Raw genomic sequence first — 18,952 nt, 5'->3', positions numbered from 1 at the left:
GTAGTTTTTATTTGACTTGAAAATACTTGCCTATACTCGTTCACATTTATATGTATTTATTGTGTGCGCTTTGTGGGTGGTTTAATAAATTGTCGCAAGTTCAGAGTTCTTCAGTAGAAACATTTTATTATATAAATTGCGTGCTAAAAACGTGCTCAAAGGTGAGGAAAGCTACTTTGATTGTAAAGCGGTATGAATGTCTGCAAGCACGCAAGGAGCTCGATTTAAGGATATGAAGCAATTTTGCATCAATAAGGTGTAGGTATTTTTTTAGTTTCTGTTTTTTTATAAACATAAGAGTCTACGCTTGTAATTCAGTGATATTTTGAATTCTTTGTTAGTACTGGTAATCTGCAAATATTTTGTAGATAACCAATCATGGATTCTCTGTTGGGTAGAAGGCGCTATGATATGTCCGTGCATAGGAAAACTAGCTCTTATATTCTATACAAATAAACAAGCTTAAGAAACATTATTAACAATCATAAGAAGTTATTACTATCATAACGCGAATACCCGACTCGAATACTGAAATTATAGAAATCCAGTATATTTTGTATACACCCTAGGCACATCACCTTTTCGACGGATTTTGACTGTTTTCCTGCTTCTTTTTGTTTACTCATCTTTTATAAAGTTATAGCTCATTTTCCATGCAAAATAAGAGGTATAATGCAGTCCGCTCTTAACAAGCTGTCTATATAGACTCTAAATAGCAGTTTGGGTGAGAGCTATCAGAAACCAGAGCTAGTGCCCTCGTCCCCATTTAAAAGTTAAACAATAAGTTTTTACTTTTTTTTTTAATTTACAATCTTTATTTTTATTTTCTCACTTACTGGTCAAATGTTCGCAATAGTAGTCGTGTGTGACATATAAGACCGCGATATCCAGAACTGGAAAATGCAAAATACCGTTAATATTTTTATTTTATATATATTTATAAAGCATCGACTGAAAGTGCTCAATAGTAACGGGTGTTTTTAAGAGCCTTAGAACTTGAAATGATAATACAAAACAGAAATATTGTGGGAAATCGACATTTCGGTGTCTTCTTCAACACTTCGCTCTATAAACTTCACAAACAGATTTATTTATAATTTTTTTTGTTTTTTCAACGTAAATTTCCACACAGAAATGTCAACACAGTTTGACGTTCTCGGCTAACAAATCATATTTATCGATATCAATAGTTCTCATGCAGCTAAAAAAACATCCGTTACCATTCCTCAATTTCTCCATTTTAGAATTATAAGTTTGAGAACTCTTAAATAACAGAATTCGAGAAGGCAAAGTTTAGTGTACCTGTATATCTAACTATTCATATATTTCTTAATTTAATCTTGACATACCAAGCGACATCACATAATAGGTCTTTACAATTACACCCGACTCATCCCTGAAGCATCTGCTCGCAAATAGAATTAGGAGGAGAAATACTTCTAAGAATTTGTAGCGCATGAAATTCTCAAGCAAATTGATGTTATTCTAAAAATTAAAGAAAAAGACAGCATTTAAATATGTATAATAAAACAAAAAACAACTTAACGTTACATACGTCCAGAATTTTCAAAAAAAATCGATTTTTTTTTTCTTACAGATTATTATTCTTTATAGTTTTAGGCGTATTTCTGTGGAAGTCGATTGTAGAAATTCCCTTTAGATACAAAGTTATGGTGGAAAATGTAACTGCCCGACGAGAGTTTGACGTGCACAGGTAGCTGTCCTTCGTTTGAGGAAACTACTTTTTCCGGCACGGTCTGCATAATAACTCATACAGTTTCTAATATTTTTTGATGCGATTTTTTTTTTAATATTAGAAAGAGTTCTGCGCGTTTATTAAAGCTACCGAATTTGAAAAGGAACACGTATGGTAAGGATGAGCTCCAGTGGTATCACAATGGACCTATGAAAAGTCTAAGTGTGTCATTGAGACAGCCAGGTGGGGCTACCTACCTTGGGTCACGTAACTTTTTATTTACCAATTTTTGTAAAGAAAAATTAAAAGAAATTTTTTCATAAAGTTTAAGTACTAATAAACAATGTATACATTTTTTCATATTTATTTCAATTGTTATCCCTTCTACAAAACAATGTTTCTGTTAGCGTATTTTTGGCGCTGATGGACGTATGTAACACTTTAAATTGCACTACTGGGTCAAAAATGCTCAAAATTACCTTAAACCATGAATATTTCTGTATCCTTCATAAAGACATAAGAAACTTTTTACATTTATTTTTTCATAAAACTAAATGCGAAAAGAATAAATCGAACCAGCACTTATTTCTGTAATGCACAAAAGTATCTTGCTTTTTCCGAAATGTTAAATCAATTAATCTTCCATAGCCTAGTTGCAGTAGCCGTCTTAATAAAAGTTGAATAAAATACTAAATTTGTCTATAGTTCAGAATTTATAGACCTTTGAGCAAACTTGTTAAAGTCATAAGTTTTTCTTTTTTTTTGCCCAAAGTCTATAGATATAAATTTTCTCTATGAACAGTCCACATTTCATAAACAACTTTCTATGATACAAAAAAGCAGGTAGCTCCATTATCATTTTTCGTCTCCATATCAAAAGTCAACTTTCCATCAAAAAAGTGGAAATCGAATTACCTGCTTTCTTCTGTAACGCTAATTTTGGCAACTTACTTCCCAAAGCGCTTTGAGTAGGATAAGCGTGGCTCCAGCGCGCAAAAAATCGCCAACGAGCGAATTGTAGTGGAAGGAAATTGATGTTCCTATGAAAATTTAAAATTAAAAATAAGTAGGTTTTTCTTAAATAAAATTAAGGAAGCAAATTTTTGTTTAGAGAAAAAAAAGGCAGTGCAAAATATCGCATGCCTCAGAGACGTAGTAAAATAATAAAAGTGGATTTTGAATGCCACAGACTGAAATCTCGTGCACTAAACTATGCAAAACTATATTCAAATGTATACTTATATCCTACAGGTATAACCAAGGCGGTGACATTAGACCAACATAAGCGTTTGTTGTTTGTTTAGAAATGTCACGGCAAAAGAAAGTTTTTTTTTTTTTAACCATTTGCTTATTCCGATCTATTTTGTAAACAGTAAGCAATATTTTACTAATTTACTATTGTAGTTTGAAGATACATACTAATTTAGACTAACTTATTATCGTATGAGGTCTTTTATAGATTTTCTCTTGAGTCTGGTAAAAGGAGTCGTGTGTTGTTCGATGTGGCATATTTTCTTATTTGTTCGGCTATTGTGGATACTTTGAAATCAAGATAAATGTGTGCATTTGTGAGATCGCTCTGAGGGCTTTCGACTGGAATCTTTGAAGCACTTCGATGTTGGAGTTAGCTGCAGTGCCCCAAAGTTGAATGCCTAATGTCCACATCGGTTTCCAGATAGCTGAGTAAAGTGAGAGCTTACTTTCGAGAGAAACATGAGAATTTCGCTGAAGTAGCCAATATAGGCTTCTGAGTTTTATTCCTAGAGGCTCCGGTTTGGTGAAAATATGGGCTTTCCTATGTAAGTTTGCTATCAAAATGAATGCCGAGATATTTTGTGACGTTAGTTTTAGGGATAATTGTATAATTGAGCTGCTTAACGTGTAAGGATGTTTTTCTTGATTTAGTGCAAAGGCGACTTGGGAAGATTTTGTCTCGTTTGGCGGCACTCATCCAACCAATGAGCTATTTTAGCAAGTCCTTGGACGTGCTCACTATTGTTTCTTCAGAAGCTGGTAGATTGTATGTGTGTGTATAACAAGTATTTGATGGAGCCCAGAATACCAGCTCATAGCGTATTTTCAATAGAAAATTATTATAATTTTTTTAAATTTATGAGTTGAATTTGTTAATTCAATAGACTTGCGTTGATTTTTCAGTACTCAAAAATTCTGAAATCAAGTCCAGTTTAGACTGAACGGTACACTTCTCTTTGTTCTGTTCTGTGGCTAGTAGTAGGACAGTCAGTCAACGAGTAGAATCGATAGTGACAACCAAAATGCCCTACTTTAAAATAATATACGCCTCGATTTATTCGTTGAATTACGTTTTTCTACTCTACTGGGTACCTAGTCACAAAGCAGCATGCGAGCCAGCTAATCATTTGACCAGCAGAAAATGTGCCGATTAGGTTTTCATTGACCCTCTTTGCCTGAAACGGTGGCTATGAAGATTGAAATTCTTCAAAACTCTAAATGCGCTCATCTCATTTTAGCATCAGGTTTAAGAAGTCTTCGTCCAGACCTGGGTTGACGATAAAAAAATACAGATACTTTCGAGGAACAAACAAAAGTTCACGGGTTGGCTTCATAGATATTTAAATAAAAATAGCCTGAACTCGCACAAAGTAAGCAGGTAGAAAAGAGGAAAAGGGTATTTTTGAAAGTGGCTGCTAACCGCAAGAGAGAGCACTCAAAGCTAGGTTTAAACAGAATTATATTTCTCTAGTAGTATCGGCTAAGTAAATATATGCCTTGGATGGCTGCCCAATGAAAACTACCGCATTGAAATAGCAAGGGCCGCATTTATTAATTATAGTAAAGTCCTAAAATGTTGTGACTTCTATCAGCAACTTAAAATACGCTTCATAAAATGCAATGTGTGGTCAGTTCTGCTATATGGCATGAAAATATGAGCATACAATTTTCACACGCATTGGAAATGCTTCCGGAGATTACCGGAGAAAAACATACCCTGGATCGAACAGGTTTCTAATGAAGAAGTGCACCAAAGAGTTCACGGTGACAGAGAATTGCTAGGGGCTATATCAAAAACATCGTATCTGGGTCGTATTGTGCAAAATCCGAAATATGAGCTGCTACGAGTACAACTCATATTGCAGGGTAAGATCAAAGGATAAAGAGGTGTCGAGCGTAAGCAGTTTTCTTGGCTGAGGAGTATAAAGCAGCGGAGATGTATGCAACGTGGGGCTCACCTCTTGGAAGCAACTACTGACCGCAAATTATTTTCAATTATAGTTCAAAATTTTTATTAAAATCAAGTAAGTAAAAATAATAAATGTAATTACATATATATGTGACCTGGTCTACGAAAAGGTACCTTACGTGCAAAAACAAGTTTTCGAGAACACAGCAGTTAAAGTTTAAACTTCTAAAAACCCTTGTAACTTTTTTAAATATTAATATTTTTCAATCCGGTTTGGCTTATTTTCTTCAGCATAGATCACAGTATCAATAAAATCACAGAAGCAGTGAAAAACATTTTTTTATATAAATATAAATAAATAAGAAAAAGTTAATGCAAATCGCAGAAATCGTTTTAAAAAATAAGTTAGCTTTTGTACCGACATCCATGCCAAAAAAGACTTATAAGACCCGGTGACAAAAATTTTTTGAAAACAGACTTCAGTATCGTATTCATTACACCTCTGACTGTCCAGGAATGGTTCAGTTTTTAATTTGCACAAATTATTGTCTTCGTTATTCTAATTTGTATCATGACAAAAAAATCAGTCTTTTTCGTATTTGTACTTTTCTTTTTTTTACTTTTAACAAACTTTTAAACAAATTATGACTTTCTGGTTTTCACCATTTTAAAGAGCTTTTCACACGCTATTCGAATCAACAAAAAAGTGAAAAATGATTTTTTAACACGTAAGGTACCTTTTCATAGACCAGGTCACATATTATTTTTAAATTGTTAAAAATAAAGAAGTAGTAGGGGCAATTGGACAACTTCAGCAAAGTCAGCTTTCACAAGCTTATAGTGTGTGTGTGTGTGTGTGTATATAACAGCCCCTAAAGCCCAACAAGATTCTACATCCACCAAAAATTATTGGAGCCGCATTGACATACCTGTTGTCATCCTGCATCAGACTCGCTGGAGTTGGCTCTACCACAGCCTTGAGCACATACAATTTTCTGTCAAACACTTTGCGTACTAAGTCACTAAGTCAATATATTCAGTTGAGTTCGGAAATCAGCTCTGCGCGAATAAAGACAGACCTTCTTATAAGATAGCAGGCACACAAAATGAACTGAGAGGTGCAAAAGCTTATAAAACAATATTAATTGATCTATATTTTTTACATAAAGAACTGAATACATCTTAACTATTCCAACGATCCGATTTTAATCAACTTATGTTCAAACTAATTCAGTGAATGCGGCCTTTCTTTTTTCTATTTTTTTTTTTTTTTGTGTTTACAATTTATTCAAATGCAATTTTATAACACTTACTCACCTTTTAAAAATCTTATCAAAGCCGTATCGCAGCGCACCGGTTGTGTGGTGTCCATTTTCGCAAGCAAAATCAGGACAAATGAATGCCACAGCACGCAAAAACACCAAAAAGCCGCACTAGCGTAGGCCACAGCAAAGACTTTATCCTCGTTCGTACATGCCATGGAATTGTCTAAATTTTCAGCACTATACGCCGCTCTCTCTCTATCTCTCTCTACTCACTACTCTTCACTAATTTGTGGATTTCCGCGCATTCGATTGGCCAAAGCTGAATATTTCAAAGAAATTGTGGAAGAAATGAAGAAATTTGTTTTGAAAATAATCCGAAATATGTTATTTTAAATTTGTTGTGATCGCTTTTGACAAATGAATAAATTTTTTTCTCACTTCAGTTTCACGGTGAAAAATGTTGCCATAATTTTCGAACAAAATTGCTAAAGGGACATTTATGCACAAAATGGGGAAATTTTTTTAATTTTGTAAATTTTTTTTTATTTTTAGCATGAATTTTTTTAAAAGAAGAAAATTTATATAAGGTTGTCAAAAAAGTCTTCAATTGTTCATTAAATTGGTTATAATAATGCGATTTAAATCAAGTATGCGCCGTTTTGTTCGATGACGAGTTCCCAACGAGATGCCAACTTCATAATGCCCCTCTTATAGAAGCTCGCTTCCCTATTGTGAAAAAACTCGGAGAGCCAATTTTCACAGGACTCTCTTGTGGACAACTTCCGACTACCAAGCTCGTTCGCCATGGACAGAAATAGGTTGTAATCACTTGGTGCGAGATCCGGACTATACGGTGGATGCAAAAGAACCTCCCATCCGAGCTCCCGGAGCTTCGGGCGCGTCACCAAAGATGTGTGTGGCCTGGCGTTGTCCTGATGGAAGACCATTCGGCCTCTGTTGATCAAAGATGGCCTCTTCTGCATGAGTGCTGCATTCAAGCGGTCCAGTTGTTGGCAAGGCAGGCCCGAATTGAGCGTTTGGCCATAGGGGAGCAGCTCATAGTGGATGATTCCCTGCCAATCCCACCAAACACACAGAAGAACCTTGCTGGCCGTCAATCCAGGCTTGGCCACCGTCTGGGCAGCTTCACCGCTTTTCGACCACGACCGTTTGCGCTTCACGTTGTCGTAAGTGACCCACTTTTCATCGCCAGTCACCATCCGCTTCAAAAACGGGTCGATTTTGTTGCGATTCAGAAGCGATTCGCATGCATCCATACGGGCAAAAACGTTTTTTTGCGTCAAGTCGTGTGGCACCCATACATCGAGCTTCTTTTTGAATCCAAGCTTCTTCAAATGGTTTATAACGGTTTGATGGCTCATGCCCAGCTCTTGGCCGATGCTACGGCTGCTACTATGCCGGTCTCTTTCGATCAATTTAGCGATTTTATCGCAATTTTCGACGACAGGCCTTCCGGACCGAGGCGCATCTTCGATCACCTCTGCACCAGATCGAAAACGTTGAAACCATCGGTGTGCGGTGGAAATGGAAACTGTATCGGGTCCATAAACTGCACAAATTTTATTGGCAGCATGAGATGTATTTTTGCCTTTATCGTAGTAGTACTGTAAAATATGCCGTGTTTTCTCTTTATTTTGCTCCATGTTTGCGACGCTATAACTCACGAACGACTAAAAGCAAACAACAATTAATCAAACACGTGTTAGCACGTGAAAAGAGCTTTCCAAGAAGCTCTAGCGTGAACCGATGCGACGAATACAACTAGAACTACGCGCTTGCAAAGACAAGCTTGCGGAAATACCGCAAGACTTTTTTGACAACCTTATATGTATATGCATTCATGCACAGAAGAGCTCCCCAGACGTGGTGATGGGATGGGTTATGGCGGTTTAGGTAGCAGTGAAATTAAAAGGAAACAAGATCAAACTAAAATTCACTAGGTGGATCAAATTTAATCATTTTACTATATAATAAAAAAAAATGTTCGCTAAAAAAAATTATTTTGTCTGAAGGACATCTTGATTTTGACCTTTGCATGCTCCATGGCTCGTCTGGTATACTGCAGCTCAAATGCATTCGTGAAAGCTAATGGCACTAGACCAGCAAGAATGTTTTTTACATTGGAATATCACCACAGAAGAAAATAGAAAAGAAAAGGACAAAGGAAGCTAAAAGCATTCGACGATAGTGCGAGTCCGCCGTGCATTCGAATGTACACGACGAAAGAACAACAACAAATCGACCGGTTTACAGCTGTCACCTTTAATAGATTCGCCTTGATTGCAGCTGTTCACAGTTCACAAGCAAGAATACTATAATACAAGTTTGCGCCTTCCGAATTCGCTGTTTCACAAGAGCCCACGAATAAGCAAACAAAAGGAAGGGGAATTACTTGTTTGTGAAGAGAAAGAGTAGGCGACAGCAATGGAAACAACCGAACACTAGCAATTATACGCACACATACAGACTTCCTTCCCACGGCGTCGTCCGCATAAAAACACAAACAAACTGCATTTGGAGGCTTTGTATTCTTTTGTGCTTTTACAATTTAACACCCAGCACTTCGTTCTCATTAGTTTGTTAAGTTTAAATCTCAGAAATCCCAATTCTTCCAAGCCATTCTCTGAATTTTCGCACACAAAAAATGTCTCCTCCCTTTATTTATTTTAGTCATTTGTTTTGTGTTGGAAAGGGAGCTGACGTCAGACTTGTCAAAATTGCGAAAAATAAAATAACTGTTTTGGCAAGGCGCCACCAATGGCACTCAATTCGCCTTGACTCACAAGTGTGAAATCGGATTGGTGTACGATGCCATTTGCACAAATTACAAATATTCCGATGCAGTGATTAGTTTTGCCCCATTTTGTAGGTATAAGGCAAAATATTTCTTCCAAATTAAAAAACTCCTTACTCTCTTAACAAAATGTTCAAATAAATATTTATAATTTTTTTTTTTGACTTTATTATTAAAAAGAAAAACAGAGCTTAAATTGCTTGGTCTCTTAGAGACTAAGCCAAAATTTCAAATCACTACACACGAGCACCCTCGTGGTTTTTCAGATATGCAGAAACCTAAAACTATTGTGAAAATCAGTTTTTCGGAGCTTTCTTAAGAGCTTTCGTAATTTTTTTCAAATTACTGGATACTGCACTGCAATTTTCTATTCATGCTTTTTCAGGCACCATAAAACCTAAAGATTTCGTAATAATCAGGAGCTTTCGTAAGAGCTTTAGCTTCAAGTTTTAGACTTAGAGAGCAAACCCAAATTACTGCACACAAATTATTGCACACGAACACCTTCGGGTTTTTTCAGTCCGATTAAAGCTTTCGGGATAATATGTTTTTCGAAGCTTTCGTAAGAGCTTTCAGTTCAAATTTTAAGCTTTCACATTAGGAACGAATGAAGTATTGGGTAAAAGTAAAAAAAATTTACAAAAATAAATACAAATATATTACTTCAAATACAAAAAGCTTTGTCAAAGCTTTGATTACAATATTAATGAAACCTATTTTTCAATATTTCATAAATAACTAATTATTAATTACTCCAGAAAATCGCCAAAAGTGGCCATGATTTTAAAATGATCCCGAGAAAAAAACGAAGGTTAAAAAATCTCTTTTTAAAATACAGATTTGTTTAAGAGAAAAAAATTTTAGAGCTTAATCCTAAACTTCTCATATTTCCCATTGTGAATGAGTGAATAGATGGATAACTTTAATAAATTCATAAAAATTTCTTAGTGGCTTAGCTTTAAAATTTGCAAAACTCCTGAGGCAAAGTAAGCAGGTGTTGCAAACCTTGCTCCTTTCAACTGGGCGTGCTCGCTTAAAAAGTCAGTCAGAGCTTCAGAGCCTTATTATAAAAATTGAAGTTTATTTAATAAAACATTTGCAATCGCGAGGCAAACCAAAAATTATACCAAATTTACTAAAGAAATTTGTAAAAAAGCTATTTTTCCAACATTGAGCTTTTAAGTTTGCAGATCTAGAACTATCTCTTTACCATAATCAACTAACGGGACGTAAGCTGTGTGAACCAGTGTAAGGTGCAGTATTAATGTCGCTAAGAAAAAAATGAGGAATGCGCGTATGAAAGGAACAAAAAAGTTGCATAAGTCAGAAGCTTTCAAAATAATTTCAAAAGTTCACTAGATATATATCTTAAATAATGTAAAAGCTTGTTGAGAATTCCCATCTTGCGCTGGTTGAAAGAAATGACATTTAAGCATTTACTGAGAGGTTTTTATTAAAAGATTGCAATCAATTTTTGTATCTTAAGCTTTACTGAAAACTTTTGTATTGTTACCTCTCTCCCCTAAAAACAAATAGTTGCGAAGCTTAAACATTTTAAATGTTTTCTACTAGCTGCTATCTGTTTTCAAATTTTCTGATTTTTTTTTTTTTCAATTCATAAATTTAAATAATTCATTGTTTTAAAATATGTTCATACATTAAAGCTCCTAAAATGCTTGCAAACAGCTCTCAAAAAATAAATACAATTTCTAGTTATAAAATTTTCCACTGCTTTGATTTCATAAGCTTTTTAAGATTTGGTAAGATAAACGTTGTTAGTGGTTATCTAAATAATTGTAGCCTTAGAAGAAGTATTTAGAAGTAGGCGAGTATTTCTGTGAATTAAAAGTAAAAATTTATGTTGATGACTTTTGCGTGTGCCCTCACTGAAATTTTCTGGCCAATATTTTCGTAGAACAATTTCATCCTCAAATGTGCACGGTTTTGGATTTTTATTATAAGAGAGGTCTATATGACTCGTAAAGAGTGCAGCTAGGGAGTTGGTAAGTTCCAAAAAGTTTATCCCCGAGAAACCTTTGTCAATAATATTTCTAACAAAAGTTGGCTCATCGTAGTTTTTCCATTTAATCTAAAGTTTCTCATAACTAAAGTTTCTCATAACAGAATTAAATATATCCCAGAGCATATAAAATTTTCATCAAATGGTGGCACTTACTTCATAATCCACAGCAAGGAAGCCGTGCTTAATTAGCTCAATCCGGTGCTTATTTATAAGAATATGAGCTTAATTCAAGTGGGTTTGGACAGAGTGCACTGGAAAAGCTGTCACAAAATAAATGAAGGATTCACCGCCTCATGACGTATTATACATATTATATGTATGTATGTGTGTATTTATTCATGGAATATTAGATGTGCATATTTATTTACAACATATTCACCTACGTACTCGTCGCCCTTCATAACCAAACGACCGATTTGAGTATGTAGTTGAAGAGTATAGGGTTTTTCAATAAGTGCGCTCACACCTGACTTGACTTGGCGGTGAAAAAACATGATGCCATTCTTGCGGAAATCTGCTGGTAGACCAAAAAGCTGTTTGAGGATGGTGAAAGAGAAGAAAAAACGCAAAGGAATCAATGAGCTCTGATGATAAGAGTTAAGAGCTTCAACGCTAACCAACTCTTCATCGGCTCTTATTCCTTTGAAGATTCAATCAATGACGACTCATATACGACGATGATAGCAAACTTTTTAGGGTGCAGGATAGTTTATTGGAGTAGAAAAATTTCACAAAAATATATTTTCAACGAATTTACAAAATAAGTTACTTACACGCAGTAAAAACTAATTTCCCAAATATTTTCAGAATCGATGAAAAAATTGTTTAACTTTTTTTTTTTAATTGATTTTAATTGTGCTTTTTCAATTATATTTTGATAATTGTTTTCAAAAACATTTTCCAAACCAACAAAAAATACCTTCCAAATAATTTTTTAGAATTAATTTAAAACAAAAGAAAAGAAAGAAAAAGGAAATCTCACCAAAAATATGGTTGGTTAGAGTGGTGATTCATCCAGAATCCAACTAGCGCTTCCGCACCATTTTGTTGCCACATCCTCGTTACCAAATTGTTTAACAGTTATTTGCAGCAGGACTATTTCCAGTCTGTGCGGTTTAGGAACCTTATTAGGTTGTTGACGTTTAAGCCAGACAGTTGCTCGAGACATTTCGAACAGCGGTTTGCCCAGGGTTAACATTCTGTCCTTCCATAGGGCAGGGCATTCACTGAGGAAATGGAAGATCGTTTCTTTTTTCTCCGGTTGTTTACAACTATGACAGTATGTGTTGTGAGGGATGCCCATTTTGGCGGCTTGCTCTCCGATAGACCAGAAGCCAGTTATGACTGCCGTAAGTCTACAGGTGTCCCGTCGTTTCATGTTTATTAATGTCGACGATTGCTTGAGGTTGTAGGTGGACCATAACGTTCTGCTGACCATGGACCATCTACAATCTGCAATTCGAAGGTATTTTAGTGAAATTGCGTTCTTGACCGCACCTAGTGGAGTGAATACTGGTACTGCAAGAGCGCTTTTCATGGCAGATCCCCTCTTTCCAGTTCATCAGCTTTTTCGTTACCTTCTATGTTCCGGTGTCCCGGGACCCAAATCAAGGTTACTCTATGGTTTTCACTCAAGTTGGTGAGGCTATTCCTACTTTGCTCCACCACTTTAGAGGTTGTTATAGTCGCGTCCAGCGCCTGGATTGCGGCTTGGCTATTCGAAAGAATAGCGATATTGCCCTTAAAAGAGAAATCCGTGATTAGTAGCCTTCAAGTTTCCCCAATTGCTAGTACTTCCGCCTGGAAGACACTGCTGGTATTAGGGAGACGCATAGATTTCTCAATTTTAAGTCTGTGAGAATATATACCAGCTCCAACACCACAATCCATTTTACTGCCATCTGTATAGACTGTGGTATCGAAGTTGTTTAGAGAGAATCCCTTATTCCATTCTTTTTTAGATGGAAAGAGTGTGGCAAAATTCCTATTGAACGTTACCATCGGGACGATGTAGTCAGTCCTCACCGAGGTTAACTGAGTTTGTCGCAATAATAGACTTGCGTGACCAATAGTTTTTCCTTTCCAGCGACCCGCTTCATTTAACCTAAATGCACTCATGGTTGCCGTCTTCTTTATATGTATATAAAATATACTTTCAACATATTTTCCAATTAATTTAATTAAGCGAAGTAAAAACTAATTTCCCAAATTATTTAAATAATTTTAAAATTAATTCAAAGGTTTCACGTTTAATTAAAGAAAAATGTATTGAACTGTTTTTATTTTAATTATTTTTGATTGTTTGTTTTCAATAAATTTGTTTCGTTATTTTTTTATGTTTTTATGAAAGTATTTCTGAAATAAAAGTTTAAAAAACAACAAAAAACGTTTAAATTTTAGAATTTAAATTTGAACCAATTTTTTTCAAATCAATTTTTGATTGCTGTTTTTCAAATAAATAATTATTATTTTTTATATTTTTTCGAAAATATTTAAAAATCAAATTTTCAAATAAAATAGCTTTAAAAGAATTGGTCTATTAATTAAAAAAAATTGTGTTCAATTTTTTTTTATTTTAGTTAACTTTGATTGTTGTTTGTAGAGTAGAGTAGTAGAAATGTTTTTATTTTTTTATAAAAACATTTTTCCAATTAAATTTCCAAAAACAACAAAAGGATTGTTTAAATTTTAAAACAATTTTTTTTTCATATCGGTTTTATCACTTGTTTTCAAATAAAATATAATTATGTTTTATATTTTTATGAAAATATTTTAAAACCAAATTTTCAAAACCAAAATAGCTTAAAAAAATTTCTTAATTAGTACAAAAAGGTTTTAATAAATGTATGTAATTTTTTTTATCTTTCTATGAAAATATTTTGCAAATTAAAATTCAAATTCAAATTCAAAATTGGTTTTTTATTTATTTTAATTAATTTTGATTGTTGCTTTAATAAATTTTTGTAATTGTTTTTTATATTTTTATGAAACGTTTTTCAACAAAAAAACAATTGTTAAAATTTTAAAACTTAAATTATGAAACAAATTTTATTTCAAGTCGATTTCTTATTGCTGTTTCTCAAATAAACTATATTAATATTTTTTCCGCTTTATTTTATACATCTGTCCATTGACATTAAGTGTGATGCGTTGTTTAACAACTTGGCCAGGATTTACATACATCGCTTAATGACCAGTGCCAAAGCGATAAAAATTAAAATAAACGAAATGATATACAATTAAATAATATTCAATACAAGTTTCACTCTACATAATTACAATTGTACAACAATATAACAGCAATTTCACTCTTTTTGCATATTTATTGATGTCTAGCATTGATTAAGTCGCTTGGTCGAGCTCTCTTTAGGCGTCTTTCAGTGTTTTTTCCCCTTTCCAGAAGTTTGTTGATTTCTGCATTATTGTGTGCCTGCATTTTTTCAAATTGGGTTCTTGCTATTTTTTTAGTCTCTTCGTCTACTGTTGCTATATTAAAAGTCCTGTTGGTCAAAATTCGAAGAATCTTCGATTGTTATGGAATTTTTACTATATGAGACTTTTTAGCCGTTCCCCACACCTGTAATCCATATAGCCAGATTGATTTAATCATGGCTTTATAAACTAATAGCTTGTTCTGGATAGTAAGCATGGATTTTGTGCTGACAAACCAATGAAGTTGTCGAAGTTTTTCTTTTATTTGTTTGATCTTTTGCTTTATGTGGTGATTCCAATTTAGTTTCCAATCCAAATGTATTTCAAGGTATTTAGTAGTTGGTTTAATTGTAATTGCTTTGTCATTTATTTTAATTGGAACTGCAGTAAATTTTGTTTTGCTAGTAAATATAACCTGTACGGTTTTGTGTTCATTTATTTTTAGGCACCAATTATCGAACCATTCCTTAACTGCGTTTGTGTATCGCTGCAGCTTTTCAGTAGCGAAAGTTAAGCTTTTGTCCAATCCCAGTAGTATTTTATCATCTGCGAACGTTGCAATTGATGAATTAGTTTCGTCAGGAGGTGGTATGTCTGCGGTGAATAAAACATATAACAGTGATCCAAGAACCTTTCCTTGCGGAACTCCAGTTGTTATTTGATGAATATCTGAACATTGATTGTCATATTTAATATAGAAACTTCGGTCAGTTAGGTAGCTTTTTATGATAAGATAGTGGTCAAAAGGTGTCATTATTTTTATTTTGTGGAGTAAGCCTTTGTGTCACACTTTGTCAAACGCTTTAGCTACGTCCAAGAATACTGCCGCACAATAACGATTGTTTTCAAGGTCTGATTGGATTTTATTTGTAATTCTATGGATCCGTTGGATAGTCGAATGTTTTTTTCTAAATCCAAATTTGATGATACGGTATTATACGCTTTTTGCCAGAAATTGGCTTAGTCGAGCATGCAGTAATTTTTCAGCAATTTTAGACATTGTCTGTAATAAGCTTATTGCTCTATAAGATCATACGGTAGTTTGATCTTTACGCAATTTTGGCAATGCAATAATCTCTGCCACTTTCCAGAGTTTCGAAATTTTCTAATTCAAAATAACTCCAAAATACTTAAAAATAAGCAGTTCCAAATATATTTTCAACAAATTTTCCATACGAAATATTAAAAAAAAAACAGAATTAACTTTAAAAAATTATTTCAATACTTTAAAAATTAAAAAAAAAAAATGTATTTCATTGAAAGAAAAGTTAGAAGGGCTCGTGATCTCGCGTGATGGTGACATTCACTGGCGTAGCTCGCGTTCTTCATGAAATTAGGCACCGTTCATGCGACGATATTAGGGAAAAGTGGCGCACCAGTGGCTACGCTCAATACCTTCGAGAATGGAACAATTGCGATAAAGTCACTAAAATTATTTATTGTATTTTATTTCAAAGCTCGAACGCTCCTAATGAAACACCCCATATATATATATATTTATGCGTGTCGTATTCTAATTTTCTAGAGTACACATATTTAAGGTCAATTATTTACAAAGTATAAATATATGAATTTCCCAATGATTACGTGTGCGTGTGTGTGTGCATTCATACATATGTAACAGAGGCCCGAAAGGGATATGAACAGCATAGCAAGCGGAGTGTGTAAATGATGAACCGAATAGCTAAATGAGAAGTGGTAAATGAATGTAATGTGCAAACTTAATGATTCATACCTACACACACACACACATTTGTCTGTCTACATATTTGCATGTCTGTGTTTGTGTGCGTAAACATATTGCATTGCATACTTGATTGTATGCAAACATGAATCTAATTAAAATAACATGAGTCAGGGTAACGGACCGACTATAAATTTATAAGCAGTCACACGACGACAAATATACCAACAAACTGGATGCAATGGCTGGCCGAGCCGCAAATGAACACAAAAGTGATGTAACTGCAGTAACTTTAGAAATATGCATACACATACACACATACATCGGAGTGAATATGTTGAGAGCAGACAGAAAGTTAGTAATAATTGTGATAAACTGTCTAAAATTGATTGGGACAATGAGTAGAGTCGAGTAGAATGCCTGATTTATCCTCTCTTTTCGCTTGGACTGCATTGCAAAATGGGCAGAAGCACCAACGCACAGTGGGATTTTGGGGGAGAAAATACAATTTTTTGAATGCACAATTTTTATTTTTTAGTTTAGTCTTATAATTTAATATTTGAATAAGAGAAATTCAGTATAACTTTGTACGAAATTCACAATTTTATACAAAATAAAAGCAACAGAAGTGAGAAGAATTTTATTCAACTCAAACTTATTGAGATTTTTGCTCACTTGAGAAATATGCTTTCATTAAATATTTTTTGTTAATTTTTTTTATTTTTTATTTAAGTTCGTAGGAAAATACTGCACTTATTAGACAAACCAGAGAAAGAGTCAATGCAATCGACCGAATACTTTAATAAAAATGAACAAAAAAAAAATATTTTATAACCTCCGACTTTGCCACTTTTAATGTAGGAAAACTTGCTGCCTTCAGTCTTACTCCGCCTTCTGACTATAAAACAATGAAAAACCGGTGTACTTCCTATTGATTCCATGAAAAAACGTTTGCGCATATTTGCGACTTTTAACCCTCCGTTGGGCACCCAGGTCTGGCCAGACTGGCTTTTTCGACTTTGGACGAGAATTTAGCAGATTTCTATTATAGTTAACAGCTTAAGCTTCTTTAATTTAATTTTGTATCGAATTACGAATATAACCTTTTAAAAAAAATACTCGAGCAGGACGAAAAAATGATTTAAAAACTTAAAGTCTCGATTGGGCACCTTAAGTCTAGCTGGGCCTCTAAATAAAAAACGTTGCCAATGTCAAGGCATCAAACATTTTGCAAAAGAAAGCAAAGGTCCATCGACTTGTTGGCCGTTTTCATGTGAAATATGTGACGATTTGAGCCATGCAATCGACGCCAGCTTTGTGTGCATTCTAATAAATAATGCGCTAAGATTTCTTTGCCTCGCCCTCACATTCTTTGGTATAATGAACGGTGGAAAGTAAACTTACCACTCTATTCTTTTTTGGTACAAAGCAGCTGATTGTAACAAAGTTTTCATAAAAACCAAACATTGATGAAAGCACTGGGTGAGAATTCATTGGTTTCTTTCATTTCTTGTGGAATGCAGCGTTTGTTTGATCGTACGATCCCAACTAATCCAAAGTTTTGTATAGGCAAGGACGTTGATGGGCTTAGAAAAAGTGATGTAGGACGAAATCTTTTGACGACTTTACCGAACATATTTGTCCTTGCAAACATGAGAAATCGTAAGAGTAATCCAGCCCACTCAATTCTCTACTCGTTTAGCTATGGAATAATTTTTCAAAAAACCAATCACTACCTCTGGAAAAATTGTAGTCAGACAACCAACCTCGATTCACTCACAGCGCAAAGAGATTATCGTCTTTGGCTACCAGAAGGCGAAACAGCCAACAGCACTCAAAAATCTCTTATACTTCCTTTGCTTACCTTCCATCGAATACATAAATATCATTTTATATTTTACCATAAATTTCATTTTACATAATCAACTTTTCTTCTTCAACCTTCTTCGAAAAGAGTCAAGATAAAGAACAAAACAAAAAACTTCTTTTTTTACAAACCAAAATATTTTCAGCGATTATTTTTGCTCCTGTAGATAGCTCAGTGCATGCTAAAACTAATAAAACTAATGAAAAAGGTAAGAAATTAAAAATATGTACCTGCGATACTTAAAAATGAACTACGAGTACAAATGTGACGCATTTGCCACATTTGCCTAGCCAGACCCAGGAGCTCAACCAAAGGTTTTGAAAAAGGTGTCCAGCGGAGGGTTAACGTAAGTTTGATTTAAATGACGAAAAGTCGCTTGAAAATTGTTGAATTTACGAAAAAATAGGGCTACTTTTAGGGCTATACAAATGTGTTTAATATATCTAAAACTATACTGTAAGAAGCCAAAAGTAAGCGTTCCGGCTCGGCTCGTCTTCCCTAATCATTGTAGCGTATTTCAGTCTAAAATTCTAGCCAATAATTAGGTAGCTGTCTGGATAGGCAAAAATGTGACTACCTTTAAAAATCTGAATTTATTGTGCTCCGACAGCCAAGCCGCGGTTAAATCTCTTGGTAGGGTTATTCCTAATTCAATTATTCCTCACAAATCTGAGCATTTCTTAAAGAGATGGCGGAAAACCAGCTTGATCAAAAAGTTCCCGGAATATATTCAGAATATTAAAAATACAAATTTATTCCTCAAAAGTGATATTATCGCCTTCAAAGTACTCCCCATCAACTGCAACGCACTTATACCGGTGTTTGATCCAGCTCTCGAAACATTTCTAGAACCCTATTTTCGGTATAGCCGTCTTCGACTTTTCCATTACTTCCATTCGGCTGTTAAAACACGTTCCCATAGTGGTTTTTTGACTCGATCAAACACAAAAAATCGCAAGGAGCCGTATCAGGTGAATTCGATGGCTGTAGGATAGTTTCGGTGAAAA

General features: G+C 34.4%; 1 protein-coding gene across 2 annotated transcripts; it reads right to left on the bottom strand.

The window, feature by feature from the left end:
- Positions 1 to 808: 808 nt before the first annotated feature.
- On the bottom strand, positions 809 to 6,533 carry LOC128867474 (uncharacterized). Of its 2 annotated transcripts, none has more exons than XM_054108690.1 (4): positions 6,177 to 6,533; positions 2,648 to 2,736; positions 1,350 to 1,485; positions 809 to 893 (listed from the first exon to the last, which is right to left on the bottom strand). In XM_054108690.1, exons 1-4 carry the CDS (start codon positions 6,337 to 6,339, stop codon positions 829 to 831), a joined length of 453 nt encoding a protein of 150 aa, XP_053964665.1. In that variant the 5' UTR covers positions 6,340 to 6,533; the 3' UTR covers positions 809 to 828. The 2 variants fall into 2 exon arrangements, with proteins under 2 accessions (XP_053964665.1, XP_053964666.1); XM_054108691.1 differs by having other exon boundaries at positions 828 to 893; positions 1,303 to 1,485.
- Positions 6,534 to 18,952: the final 12,419 nt, after the last annotated feature.

The sequence above is a fragment of the Anastrepha ludens genome, chromosome 6, assembly GCF_028408465.1.
Source record: "Anastrepha ludens isolate Willacy chromosome 6, idAnaLude1.1, whole genome shotgun sequence".
Lineage (NCBI taxonomy): Eukaryota > Metazoa > Arthropoda > Insecta > Diptera > Tephritidae > Anastrepha > Anastrepha ludens.
This window is presented reverse-complemented; position numbering and strand designations above follow the sequence as displayed.